At 48.5% G+C, this 14,017-nt stretch overlaps 4 protein-coding genes across 4 annotated transcripts; 2 read left to right on the forward strand and 2 right to left on the reverse strand.

The window, feature by feature from the left end:
• Window positions 1–291: 291 nt before the first annotated feature.
• Window positions 292–4,144, reverse strand: PENARI_c089G00172 (uncharacterized protein; the record flags this gene model as incomplete). The annotated part of the gene is made up of 7 exons (XM_022637756.1): window positions 292–428; window positions 485–1,643; window positions 1,699–2,166; window positions 2,227–3,224; window positions 3,289–3,360; window positions 3,417–3,660; window positions 3,713–4,144. 7 exons carry the CDS (start codon window positions 4,142–4,144, stop codon window positions 292–294), a joined length of 3,510 nt encoding a protein of 1,169 aa, XP_022482385.1.
• A 900-nt stretch (window positions 4,145–5,044) lies between these two features.
• On the forward strand, window positions 5,045–7,027 carry PENARI_c089G01865 (uncharacterized protein; the record flags this gene model as incomplete). The annotated part of the gene is made up of 6 exons (XM_022637757.1): window positions 5,045–5,095; window positions 5,148–5,371; window positions 5,424–5,581; window positions 5,675–6,370; window positions 6,430–6,547; window positions 6,604–7,027. The coding sequence occupies 6 exons, from the start codon at window positions 5,045–5,047 to the stop codon at window positions 7,025–7,027; spliced, it is 1,671 nt and encodes a 556-aa protein (XP_022482388.1).
• A 4,295-nt stretch (window positions 7,028–11,322) lies between these two features.
• On the reverse strand, window positions 11,323–11,771 carry PENARI_c089G05507 (uncharacterized protein; the record flags this gene model as incomplete). The annotated part of the gene is made up of 3 exons (XM_022637758.1): window positions 11,323–11,326; window positions 11,387–11,552; window positions 11,606–11,771. 3 exons carry the CDS (start codon window positions 11,769–11,771, stop codon window positions 11,323–11,325), a joined length of 336 nt encoding a protein of 111 aa, XP_022482387.1.
• Window positions 11,772–11,844: 73 nt separating this feature from the next.
• On the forward strand, window positions 11,845–12,823 carry PENARI_c089G07272 (uncharacterized protein; the record flags this gene model as incomplete). The annotated part of the gene is made up of 2 exons (XM_022637759.1): window positions 11,845–12,560; window positions 12,613–12,823. 2 exons carry the CDS (start codon window positions 11,845–11,847, stop codon window positions 12,821–12,823), a joined length of 927 nt encoding a protein of 308 aa, XP_022482386.1.
• Between the last annotated feature and the right edge of the window lie 1,194 nt (window positions 12,824–14,017).

A 14,017-nucleotide genomic window follows, 5' to 3' on the forward strand; every position in this document is an offset into this window, starting at 1 on the left:
CGTTTATTCATCAAGCCAAACTTGTGGTAATATAATTATAAGCTTATAGTAGATACTAACTTATTTACTAAAATTGCCCAAGTGTAGAATGAGTAAGGTATATTAATGTAGTAATATTTTATTAAGATAGGTACCAACTGATTGTAAAATACTCATTTATTTACCAAAGTTCAAGTTGGAAAATCAAAGTCAAACTCGACTCTGGCTCTGTGACAGACTACTCGTAGATGGCAGTTGCAATACATGACGGGAGGAGATGTAGAGATGAATATTGGCTCTTTCTCTCAAACCTTAGAGCCCAACGCAAGCAGGAATATAATTGTACTCCCCTTTGGTGATCTTGATCACTGTTTTAGTTCCGATCAACACATATGAGCAGCCATTTGTAGCGAGTTTGACAACTTTCGCAATAGCTTTTGTTTGTGGTTCTTTTTTTCCGTAATATTAGAGCAAATTATATCATGCCTGCAGAGCTGATACATACCATTGACAACCGTCTCAACTGATGCGCTGCAGACTTGTACCAATTTGAATGTCAACTGGGCCATGTCAAGATAGCTCCACAGATCATCTTTCTGTGGAAATAGCGATTTTGGCGTTTTGACCTCAATTGCTCGAATGATCACCTCTATCACATATATAACGAGTTGAAAGATTGCATCTGTCACGGCCTTGACAAACTTGACGGCATTCTGTGCTATTGAACTGATTATTTGTAGGGACAACCCCACAGTATCAGCCGCCAAGCTGACAATCCAGCTGATGACCCGCAGCGTTTGAGCCGGCAAGGGCTCCAATGGAACTTTGAAACAACTGACAACCAGGCCGATTGCAGAAACCCAGAAATCAAAAGATTTCCAGACATTGCCATCCGTGACACCTTCAGCCATGGCCAACTCAATTAACGGCTTATCGGGGGGGACAAGGGCAAATGATTCGTCCCCGTACCATTCTGCAAAAACAGCCGGTGGTTCAGTGAGTGACACAGGGCTTGAAATGGCCCCGGCGAAAATACCGAACGCCCCGGCCACGACGTTTACAATGTTTGCGAACTCGTTATAAGGCAGCAGATTAGGTTTGTCTGTCATCTCCCGCACTGGCATCTCTTGCATAGTGGTTGGATTCTTCAACCCGCCTAGAAGCTTCTTAAAGTCGCCGGGTTTGAACATTGGAGGGGATGTCCCGTTGTTCTTGATCAGCTTCCAAATAATTGTAGTGGGAATGGCCACCAAAAAGGAAATGGCGTCGAGGAAGGTGAGATCATGGCCTCCAGAGATAAACTGTTTATAAACAGCAGTGATCACCGGAATTGTAATAGGTTTGTTTATAACTTCCTTGAATTTGGTCGCAAGCTTGGCTCCTCCATCTAGGACGAAGCCCGCCAGCTTTTTGAGGGCTGCGATGATGCTGGTCAGGAGTTGGCTTGTGATTTGGGCCATTGCATCTTTTGTTTTGACACTGCGCTTTTGTTGCTGATATCCCTTGGCGAAAGTTGATCCTTTATCGCCCACAGTCTTCTCAAAGCTGGTTCGGATTGATAGAGCCTCTGTCTCCCACTGCTCTGCTGTTAATCCTACACTGAATCCGCCTTCCTCGCTCAGGTTATGGATAACTGAGGCGCTCCCGGCGCCTCCATGGGCAAACTAGCAGGTTGTCATTCTTCTTTTGCTGCCATCTGCAAGGTAACGGTGGTCATACCTGATACATAACCCAATTTGCCTTTACCGATCGCACGGGCGCACCTTTGGACGACTCTTTCGCGGCAGTAGAATCATTCGCCGTTGCGTTGTCATTGTTCAGTTGGCTCTCATTAGGGCGATGCTTATTCAGCTGGTTTTGCATATTTTGAAAAAAACCGTTTACTCCGTTCTTCATGTCAGCTATCTTCTCGACCCCCTTGTCAATTGTGTCATTGGCGATGTTGGTCACAGACTCCTTGGTGGTCTTTATATCCGACCAATTGAAGAGGAATCCCAACCACTGAAAGATCTTCTCGGCTGTTTGAGCAATCTGACTCAGGAGCCAGGAGATGGCTTTGGCTACTTGAGTGACCGTGTTCATGACCCATTTATATACCTTTTGCCCAATGGTGACCAGAAATTCTTTGCCCCTAATTACGAACGCTTCGACTTTCTTCACCTGCTTTTCCAGCCAGCGCCATGCCGACTATTGGCGATTGTCAGTGATCTTTAAAAGGGAAACCCCCCCCAATCTGAGTTCACTTACCCAGAACATGGTTTTGATGCTGCTTGGTGCTATCGTAGTAATCAACTCCGCATTGTACCCGTGAGCCACTGGAGTGTCATTGGGATCGGCCCGGGCCGAAGGATTGAGAATATTATTTCGGCGCGTGATTGCGGCCGCGAGTGCCTTTTGAGCTCCTTCAATCTCGGGGCCACTCAAGTTTGGCTTCACAAGCTTTGTTCCATCCGGAAGAGTGATATTTTTAAGCTGCTCTTTGGTCTTGATTTCACCCAACTTGTCATGCACCTTTTTCGAAGGATCAAATTTATGCTGCACCGGTGTAGACGCCTTGGACGTTTGGATGTTGGAGACAGAGAAGGTATGGGTTGCCACGTCCTCTGTGGGGATGGTAATGGTGAGAAGGCCCGCCTGGTCTGCTCTGACTTGGACCCCCGTCGTGGTGACCAAGATTGGACGACCGTTGACAATCACACTTACATCCCCCGAGGATCTGAGCATCATGGGAGCACCAAGTATGGGTAGGTTATTGGAATCAAGAGGAGCAACCTGACTCACATACGAGCGAACAGAGAAGATCTTTTCAAGTGCGGGTGTCATCAGCGGAACCACACTCCAGATGCCAGATACGGGGTCTTGTTCCAGCATATACAGTTTCCCATTCTGGTCGGCAACCACGAATTTCTCCGTGTCGGACAATGTGCCTTTGAAGGGAGCAAAGTAGCCCCCCTGGCCATCCGGGACAACCTGCTCATGTTTTTTAGATCCGGTGAAATCTCTTTTTGTTTGCAGATAGCCAACGCCGTCCGCTGTATTGGTGGCCCAGACGGAGATATCAGCTCCATGCTGCGTGACTGCAAGGTATTTGATCGAGGCAAGAACCCCCTCTTTCGAGATTGATATGGGGTCTGTCTCGTTGGTCGTGTTGACCAGGTCCGCGCCAAACTTATAAAGGCCGGCAGCCCCAATAAGCATGTCGGTATAGCCCTGTGAATCAACAACAGCGGACAATGCTTGCGCACCTGTGATTTGGTCAGTACACGGGCATCAAATCACCTGGAAGTAGGCTGGATGGATGAGACGCACCCGCAGGACACTTGAAAGACTGGGTATATTCCTGTTGCGCATTGAGGGTACGGAAGTTCAAGGCTGTCTGGTCTGGATTCAACTCCCGTCAGCAAGAGTAACTACAGTAAACAGACCATGTATCATACTTTGAGTGGTATACAAGGTGGCGAACCCCGGAAGATCGATGTCGCCAAACTTGAGATTCAGCGGCTGAATGGCCAGGACCTTGATCGCATTTATCGGCAAAGTGGCATTGCTTATGCGTTGCCAGCTATACGTATTACTGTTCGTCTTGGCAACTTTGACTGACACGATATCCTGGGACTTGTGTATAGTTGTCTGATAGGCCAACAGCATGGGTGGGTATTCGCCACCTTTCGCCGTGGTGCTCTATATCGAACCGTCAGGAACAGTATATTGTCAAATATTTGGGAGAGCTAACCGTGTGAATGGAGTACACCCGTGTGTATACTGGTTGTGTTTCCGGTATAATCAGATCGTTTAGTTTTGTTTCCTTGGAGCCCAAGTCACGTTCTTTCGGCGTAAAGGGTTGAAGCAGGTAGACGGTGCTCTGGGTAGTCCCTTTGGCCGTGGCCAACGCGATGTACAGCGTGGTGGACTGAGGGTCTTGGGTCACGTCCAGAGCGTGGGCCACATAACTTGTTGGAAGATTCAGCATGGTGCCCAAGTCCTGCACCATTGTCTGTCCCGAGGCACCGATTTTGGACACATATGCCTTGTTATCCGTACCAAGGGAGAAGAGCATGAGCTTGGCCTTCTCATCCTGAAGCGCAATGAACCGCTTCGTATTAGGGAATGCCTGAGCAGCAACATACTGCGTCATCAGCTCCGAGTCGTGATTGATGCTTTGCATGGTCATCGAATAGTCAATGTAACAAATAGCGTCTGTCTCTGCGATATCTGCCTGTTGGCTGGTAAAAGCTGAGAATGCAGATCAGTTCTTGTAGTGGAGCTGGGAAAACGAAGAGGTTTTGAAATCAGCAAACCCTGACGGGAATACAAGCCGAGTAGCTTCCATTGCAGATCTTGCTGCTCCCTTGCCACTTCATCAGAGTGTATGACAGCCTCTCTTTTTTCGCCTCATATGCTGGCAATACCAATTGAGTCCCCATGTGGTCTCGAACTAGTTCTATGACGGTGAAGTGGGTCTACTACTTGTACTGGTAGGGATGCAGTGAGATGGATGACACTAATACTGGTCTCGAAGCTATCTGAAAGCAGCCAAAGACTGCATGGAAGGAAGGCTTTCACTCCCCATCAGGTCCCCAATTGGTTCTATGGCGGTTAAGTTGGTCTATTCTTTGTAATGGTGCGGATGAAATCAGGCGAATGACATCAATAACTGTCACGGAGCTATTTGCAAGCAGTAAAAGATGTCTCAATTTCAGCAGCAATGACACCAAGACTGGACTTGAAGCTATCTGAAAGCAGTCAACGATGTCTCAATTGGAGCGAGACGTCTCTGCAATGTGGGGAATCATACTTTGCTGGGGGGATAGCGTTTCCGACAGACGTCAGCCAGATGTCAGCCAGAGCATATTCTCTCATCTATGGTGTAACGACTCTAGCTCTGACCAGCTCTTGGTGTGCAGAGGGATCGTCATCTCACGGCATGTTTCACAACAATTCCGAGACCCACATTACTGACATTTAAGAATGAGCAATGGTGAGCGGGTACAACGAGAAATGGATCTGACAAAGTATTTTTCCACACGCCAAGTTTTCTAAGTAACACGAGTCTCGTTTGAACATAATGTCCGAAGTCTCAAGCCGCCAAAAGGCGACAGCTGGGCCTTTCTCGCAGGTACGTCCTTGGCTAATTGACCTTCTGTCCGAGGAACTAATGTGGTTTTCAGGTAATCGCAGTCTCGCAAGATGCCATCAACACCGCCCTCCTTTTCCTCTTTCAGAAGCATAAGGAGCTGCAGAAAATCGTGGTTAAAGATCCAAATAACGGGGAACTGGACGCGCAGATGAGCACAGCGAAGGTGATGTTTCCTGTGACAGGCCAGAATTACAGCACTGTAGTCTACCACTGTTTCTTCAAGTCGGGCACATTGAAGCTGAAAACTAACAACGGGTAAGACATGGCTCACTGCTTTGCTTTATACAGTCTTAACAGCCTTCTGCAGGTTCGGCCCCCCTATCAAAGTTGACGGATGGGTCTTTGCCTTTGAAGTAGACCTTGCCAAACTGGCTGTCACAGAGGGTACCGAGCTGAGTGAAATCAAGCAGAAGTTAAACCAACCGGGAGACTACTCCATTAGCCGATTATACATGGATTTCACGAGTAAGCCAGATTCCAACAAGAATAATGAACCGTGGCTGACTACTACAGCGAACAATATTCTATATTTCAGAGAGAAGCTAAGTAATTTCAAAGAGCATAAATGGGCCAACGGGGAAAGAACGAAGTTTCTGGTGCTCATGCTATCATGGGGAGAGTCATCCACGATGACAGACGCAAAAAAGACTACAGTGGGGTACGCTTTGGAGACCAAAAAACCCGAAACTGTCAATAAACCTGCGCCAACTTTCCCTCCAACAGCTCTGAGACACCAAATCTACAAATATATGGCTCCAGGTGCCTTAAAGCCCGAAGAGGGATTGGACAAAGGGAAGAATGCGCTTCTCTATGTGGAGATGACGCAGAATAGGCCGTGGCCACAGGACACACCGTTGTCGTATTCGGGCAATTTTATCATCAACAACATGAAAGCTACAGCGTGCATCTCCCCACAGGTATTTTTTGACTCGTATCTGTTGCGGAATGTACCCCCTAAAGCGCAAACCGATGTCCCCGGCCTGCTGCAACAATTCAACCGCTGGTTGTATTTTTTCTTGGGAAATTTTGACGTATACTGGAACTCAAATGACAACCAATGGCATTTGAGGTTTTCCTTCTTTATCGGGCCCACAGACTTCAAAAAAAACCAGTACCCCTTTGAGGAAGTCTTGAGGGATCCCAATTTCTTCGCATTCCACCGGAAATCAGACACACAATGGGAATTCCGTAAGGAACTCATTCCTCATGATACGAAAGGAAGTGGAGACCACTATGCAACCAGTGAAGGAAATGGTGAGTATCTCATTCTCTTGGTAGAAAATCTCAGACTCGCTGACCTACTTGACTTATAGCGACCACCGTCAACACAGTCACAATCCACCCTGGCAGCAACAAAATCACACTATCTGGGAAGTCCTATATGTATATGAAGTTTTATGGCAAGAACCGTAAGAGCTGGTTCCAGCATAAGTAAATCACCACTGTCCTTCATGGGTCCCATCACGACAGTACTGACCTTGGTGCAGAGGCGGGGTTGTGTTGACCTGGAACACAAGTGCGGAGCTCAAGTCAGTCCACCAAGGAGGGCTTGAGATCCAGCTCAATGTCCCCAGTGAGAGCTCGAAATGGGTGTCAACTAAATTTCTAGAAAATCCCGAGACATTTGACAGCTCGCTGATGGAGTCTGTCTCTGTCGGTATAGACTGGAAACCGATCAAGAAAATTAAAGAAGCCGTCGACGATGCCGTGAAGAATCTTAACTTTAAACCGCTCTCACATGACTTAAAGAGTGCGCTCGGGAGCACTTCGAGGTATGTTTTGTCAGGTGGGCGGAATTTCCTTTATAAGGACCCGATTTTTGGCAACAAGGGTGACATGCTGGTTGAGGCTCAGTATGATGGCGTGCAGTCTACGGATAGTGCGGCCGGGGGGTATTTTGATACCGAATGAATGCCGTATGCTCCAGGGAGGTTTCCCCGAAAAAAGCCACTAAAAATGTCCGTGTTTGCAAGTGTTAAAATGATAGTGACATAAATGACTACCCCTCTCTGAACTTCGTGGTAAATGCCAGTCAAAGGGGTGCTGGTGCCGAGGTTGCAATAAATTCTATTTCTTACCATAGACTACCCAAAGTCTACCTAAAAAAATCTGTCGCAATTATTTCTCAACTAAGATATACCCGCAAGGGAGCGGGCCGACCCTATGCATCGTTTGCAAAGCAAGCGCTCCGTCCCGCCTGGTCCGCAGAGCTTAGCATATTTGTGAAGAGTGCACTCCAAGCTTTCTATTGGTTGAGCCACGATAAGATGGTATGTTTGTAGGCCTTGGAGCGCAATATATCCATGAGTGAATACTTTTGGAAACATTCATCAAAGTTGTTGAAATACCCCTACCGTTAATACTCACCCCTTGTTCTCCCGCTCCTTCATTGTCTGACTGTTCGTCACCACTACTTTCTTGGGACGAATGTTCCTCAAAACGACAAAATCAAGCCCGTTCGCGTGGTCTACGTCCAGTCTACGAGATTAAACAGACCCGACCAGCAAATTATAGTGCAGAGAAAAATATTGTATTTTAGATACTATAGTCAGACCTTTTTAATTTTATGCATCGATATCCGGCCCCTCGGTTTCCCATTCCAGGAAATTTTCAGATTAGGAAAACTTTCAGGATGATCAGGCCCTAGGACGTCTTTCTGCTTGGCTAAGAAAAGGGCTTCCAGCGTAATTGGACTGATGCTTCATGGTTTACCATCTTTATTGGGGCGGTGTTTTGACGCTGCCAAATGTCAGTGTATTGGAAGAGTATTCTCATGATGCTATGGTTATTGCAGCCAGCAGCCTTTGCCATACGTGATACAGATAGTACTCCGCTGCGGATCATGTCAATGATAAGCTCGTGCTTTGAAGGGGCTAGGCTGGGCGCCATCTTGTGTGACCACTCGTGATTGATTGTTAAGATCTCTTCCAAAGTGGGGTATCGGGGTGTCAGTTGTACCAAATTACAAGTCAATACACCCTGCTACATATCCAGGCCAGACTGCATGCAGTGGATCTTGGTTGTACTCAGGGCAAGTTCCCACTCCGCTCAGTGAGCATAATCGTGTTTTCTCTTTCCTTTGTTGTCAGGGGATGCCTGGGTATTTGGTGCTGCATGTGACTTGCTAGCTTGTGGCTTCATGTGATCTCGGTAGCGCATCAGTAAGTTACGGTGCAGAGAGAGCCCTTTCCTATGCATCTGGTGTTTGGTCTGCTTCTATTTTGCAGATTGTGTTCTGTGGCGTAGCTGGAATGTCGCACAAAAATGTGGGTGTATGTCAGAAACAGTGGATATACCGTACTCTATCCCTTGCTTTGCTCAGCTGTAGTATTCGTTTGACCGGATTGATATCCTTGGCACGAATAGTAGTTCTCTGCTATTATCGAGATGATACTTCCTCAATAATAGTCTTCGATATTTTCCAACATTTATCTTTTAAAACCATTCCTTACCTCTGTGAAAGCCAAAAAAAACCTTCGGCAATACGAAATCCCCGCTATTCTCTGTGCGGTCGTGTTTGCCGCTTTTGCGAAAGGACCTACGCAAGCCAATAGTCAAGTGGAAAAAAGACAAGTACTTGACCCCTCCCGCTTGAGAGATGACTTACGACCTCAGGATAGGTCCCAACAGCCCATCTGATATATGCCTTGCCTGTAAGGACAGGACAGGGCTTTCAGGAATATTGGTATATGCCCCTGAATGTCCGAATCATATCCCTTCAGGGGACTCTCCGCATATTTCATTCTGAGCATGGAATTGCTCTCGATGCGCCCACACAGGGACCGCAGGAATGAATGGCCGAATGACATGAATTGAAGCTGATGCGCTGCTGCATTGCGGAGGCGTCTCAGCGGTTTCGAAGCCGTGCGCCATGAGGGCAGCTTGATAACGTTCACTGCAATTAGGCCACCAAAGGCCTCGGTGAGGCTCTAAGCTCGTTCCAAGAAGTAGCGCACTCTGCATGTACGTATACGGATATATATAATTCTGGTAGCCTGCATATAACTTTTTTAGTGGGATTCTAAACCACAACCCACTGGGTGCGGATTCGTATTTTGGTCCAGTGGTCAAATCAACATTTTTGCGAGGGGTCAGGATAAATGAAGTCATACATACATACATACTGTACCGACACCGCCTCCCTGTATATTATAAACAAAAACTACGGATCCAGCGACAATGTGGGCAGTGTAGCTAGTGGAGAAAGTGTCGATTGACTCGGCCATCACGCATTGCACCACGAGAGCTACCTGAAGTAGATGTCGCTAGCTCTTACAGACCACCAAACCTTCTCCTCGGAGACCGCTTCAACAACGTTCGAGGAGTGTTGTCGTCTTCTATTCTGCTTCGAATGGCCTTCTGGATGCAGTCGTTCCTTGTTAGATCCAGGGATTTGTCAAACTGAAGTATTTCAGTCTCGGAGTGACCACAAGTGCATCAACAATCGAGGAATGCCCGCCCTTGACCGCCAACATCAATGGATCCTCAGAACATTGATTCCTGAGGTTCACATCAATCCGATCATGGCTTAGTAGTGCCTGGACCATCTCTAAGTCACCACAACCGGCGGCAATGCAGAGAGCAGTGTCGTGAGTTGCGATCGTGCTTTCATTGATGTTCAGATGTGCGTCTTGTTGCACTAAAAGTCGTACCACATCGAGATGGCCATGTGCAACCGCTCGACAAATGGGCGGATCTATTAAATCCATTCCATTAATCTCCACGCCCTCCATACTCAGTAGACAAGTAACCGTGTTCACGCGTCCGTGATATGCGGCCACGGAGATTGGAGAGGGGCCTCCAACACAGATATTCAGACTGATCCCTGGCACCGCAAGCAGCCGTCGTAGGAGCACGGTATCCAACCTGGCCGCGGCGTGGTGGAGAGATGTAGACGGCGTCTCGAATCTCCCGCGGCCTCCAACAAAATTGACGTTGATGTCTTTCTCGGCCAACAGCCTTTCGGTTATCTCGTCGTATGACGAGTAAGTAGACAGCCAAAGTGGCGTATTGCCATCTTTGTCTTTGCAGTTCACGTTGGCACGGGGGTGACTTAGGAGCAAATTGACCATTTCCAAGCGTTTGTTTTGAACGGCGAGATGGAGCGCCGTAGATCCTTTTCGGTTCTGGATGTCCAAATCCAGATTTTTTTGCCTGAGAAGTCTTTTGACAGCCTCTACTGACCCATAGGCCACTGCTTGGTGAAGAGGTAGCTCAGCCTCTTGTGATGATTTGGTACCAAGAAACACCTTGGCCATCGGATCGTTTGAAAAAATCATTTCCATCACGGGTCTATTGAAGCGACACGCCCAGTCCCATGGCGAGTGGCCCGAATCGTCCTGTAGATCAGGGTCGCTGCCACTAGAAAGTAGCAGATGCACGAACCCTATTCTGCCTGCGAAGACCGCTAGGCGGAGCGCCGTTCGGCCGCGTTCGTGCCTGACGTCCACCTGGACGTTGGGTTGTTCTAGAACGCGCTTGACGGTGGAAAAAGTTCCGTAGTAGATGGCATACCACAGGGCGCTCTCCCGCGCTTGATTTTGAATGTTGATGTCTAGGTCTCGATGATTGAGCAAGAGTACGCGCACACCAGCGGAAGAGTATTTCAGCGCCCGCATTAAAGGAGTTTTGCCTCGGTAAAATGCATTGATGTTGGCGTTGTGCCGGAACAAAGCCTCCGCAAGACCAACGTTGTCGTATTTCACGGCCAAGTGCAACAGATTGCTGTTCTGAAATTTGATATTGTATTTCCAGATCCTGGGCTGCAGTTTAAAATCGAAGTCTTTGCATGATTTTGCGAGGGCAAATAATGCACTGCCGTCCAAATGCGACACAATCCACAGCAAAAGCTCGTTGGGCAGGTCTCTGATGTTTGGCTGTAAGTTATTAGCTCATCGGTAAACTCCGTAAGAACGAATTGAAACAGACCATAATTGGACAGCGAATGGAGCAAACGAAATGTAGATAGAGGTGAGGTGAGAGTTGTGAAAGTAGGATATGGGAGGCCTTTATATACTCACCTCAGCCAAGTTCCGTGGTCAGCTAGGAGTGTAGTCTTTCACTCCGCTGAGAGGTGCGTAGCAATCACACGGCATTATCAAAGCCTTGACAACAATGTTAAGACGGAGTTGGAGAATCTCTGGAGTCTAGCTCCTGGGAACGCCAAAACTGTTCCTGGTAGTGTGTTGATGGCATGGGAACCGAATCTATCTCTACGTACCCACATCTTGCATCTAGTGCCATAAGAATAAATCACAACCTATCACTCACTTTGAAATTCCATAGGCAATCCAGAATTTAACCCAGCATTTGTCGACTATGCTGCCTACCGCAGTAGCCAGTCTGTTCGCCAATGCATGGTCACCGCGGTCTACAGCCACAAGTGCAGCTGATTTGGGCAGCAGTGATCTGGAATGATATCCCTTCTCGCAGGCCACTGATTGGCCGTATAGTGGCGCATACTGCATGCGAATGCATTCCTCGACGTACCGGCTGTTTCAAGGAAGTGTTCCATGCCAGCAGCCACGCAGCCATGTGGGTAAGGAGCCCACGGTGATGGCATATAAAGCTGGCGAGGGAACGCTGCGGTAATTGCCCAACACCACCACAATCCGAAGCATTTTCTGCCTTTGACGACCACCTCAATAACTACCATGCTGCCTTGGAATCCGTTTCTTGTTTGTGAGATAGAGGTCAGCCCCAATAGCGGTTCTGGCTCCTGTTGCGGGATGACGAAAAAAAGCGAGCCATGCAAGAACTCGATCAAAGTTGAAGACACCAAGATCGGCCATCAAAAGTTGACCACTCTCGCCAGAGAGCCGTTTGACTTGTCAACGCTGCAGTCGAAGCTCTGTGATGTCGCCAGAGACTTCCTCTGCGCGAGATGGCACCGGCAGCGGCAGGCCGACCAAGTTGGCCAGCAGTGGTATGAAGCCGCCGTCCGCAACCAGGCGCGAGTACCACATGGCTCCAGAATGGCTTCTCCATCAGTCATTGTACAGCGGGGCCAGCGTCAGACGTCGTCAGCCTCCAGGCGCCGCCCTGCATCAGACAACACTGACCCGTCACCTCGCGGGCTCAGACAAGACCCGCCGGTGCGCCTGTCAACAAACCCCGAGCCAGTGCAGCCATTCAATCCATTTGTGACTTCCACACTGCTGCGGACGAACAGTGTTCCATGGCGCGTTTCGCCGGCCCAACCGGCTATTCTGGCGTCGGTCGCTAATATCTGGGCTGGTTTCCAAGAATTGACGCTCCAAAGTCTCACCCCGAGTGAAGAGGTCGACAGCATCCACTGTGTGTTCTGCCTGACCGAGGATGAAGACCATGCAAATGAGTGCGTGACCTTGCGCTGCCGTCAGTGCACATCCCTCTGTCATCTGTCCTGCGCGGAAGAATGGTTGCAAAAGCGAGATACAGGCTTTAGCACCTCATGCTGTGTGTGGTAAGTGTTGATGACCTTGTTTCTGCGACGACCAGGATACTGATGACTGCAGTCGAAACGACGGAGCCCTAGACGCCTTGATTCGCCCTTTACCAATCCCCTCGTCGGATGCCGAGACACATTCCGTCCACACGGCAAGCGAATCGTCTCCCGCTAGTGGGCCTCGTCGCTCAGCCAGACTAGCAGGGCCTCATCTACCGGGAGACCCGTCCACCTCTGCACCGCTTCGCCGGTCGGCACGACTCTCCACTCTGCGTGGGTGATCACAGGTCAGAGCCGAATATGACGGAAAACGCGAGAAGCGATTACACGCGAGTACACGTGACCAGACACTGGCCTCGCAATCAGCAATGGAGGTCATGGCCGTGATATAGATTTTCGGAGCAAGCTTAGAGAAATGAAATCCTGATCGTTCAATCCTAGAATACAACGCGACCGTTCCTCTTCGCAAGTGCTGGACACCGTTACACCTTAGCCAATAGCTATTGACTGCTTCCCTGATTCCGAAAACGTCTTAGCTCGAAACCGTATTGGTAGATAAAAGTTCCGTTTTCATCATACCTAACGGCGGTGACCAAGAAATACAGACATCGTTTCATCTCAGAGGAGGTTGCGTGAAGGCGGGGATTGTTGGCAGAAAAGCCACAGGCGAGAGACTGACAAACTCTTGTGCTTGTTAACTTACTCTGGGAATCAATATGTTGGCCCTGGGAACCTCAAAAGCATTTCTAGGGGCTGTTTATCCCCTAGGAAATCCTCTTTAGGTCCCGGGGCTATTTCTAATTCTAGGAAAGCGAGGTCTATCCCTGGGATCTTCACTTCACGTTCCTGACTGAATACGGAACTGGCTCTGGGAATACATTGACCAGATCTGGGAGCTGTGGAGCCCCTGGGGGCTTAGTTTAGGGTCCTATCTTGCCTTCCGAAATCGCCGAAAGCCCTCACAAAACACCTTCTCCGGACCTGCGCACAATTCTGCGTCATTCGGTCACTCCTAGAGGGCCAAATTATAGCCCCAGGAATCAAGCAAATCGTCAACAGGAACGCGGTTTTGATTCCCCGAGGTGACGGTACTAGACTCCAGAAGCTATCTCGGGTTTCCCGGGGACTACGTGGCTCCTAGAAGCAGCTTCTTTGCTCCCAGAAACGTTTCAGAGGTCCCTGGGAGCAAGAGAACTCCCAGGGCCAAGGCTTGTGCTCCTAGCACTGATAGAACCGTCAACAGGAGCGTGACCGGTTTCTTGATAGTGATGATGGAGATGTGCATGTTTGTCTCTGGATACTGCTATGGATATCTATCTGCTGTTTATACGGACAGAGATAGAAATGCGCATAAAACAAGTAAAAGTTCACATTTTCCTAGACTTCAGTCGTGAGAAATATCAAGGCGAAGTAAAAATGATGTCAGACCAAATCGGGCCTAGTAAGTATATATTCCCGCTTACTTTTGGAGGCAG

The sequence above is a fragment of the Penicillium arizonense genome, assembly GCF_001773325.1.
Source record: "Penicillium arizonense strain CBS 141311 chromosome Unknown PENARI_contig089, whole genome shotgun sequence".
Taxonomy (NCBI): Eukaryota; Fungi; Ascomycota; class Eurotiomycetes; order Eurotiales; family Aspergillaceae; genus Penicillium; species Penicillium arizonense.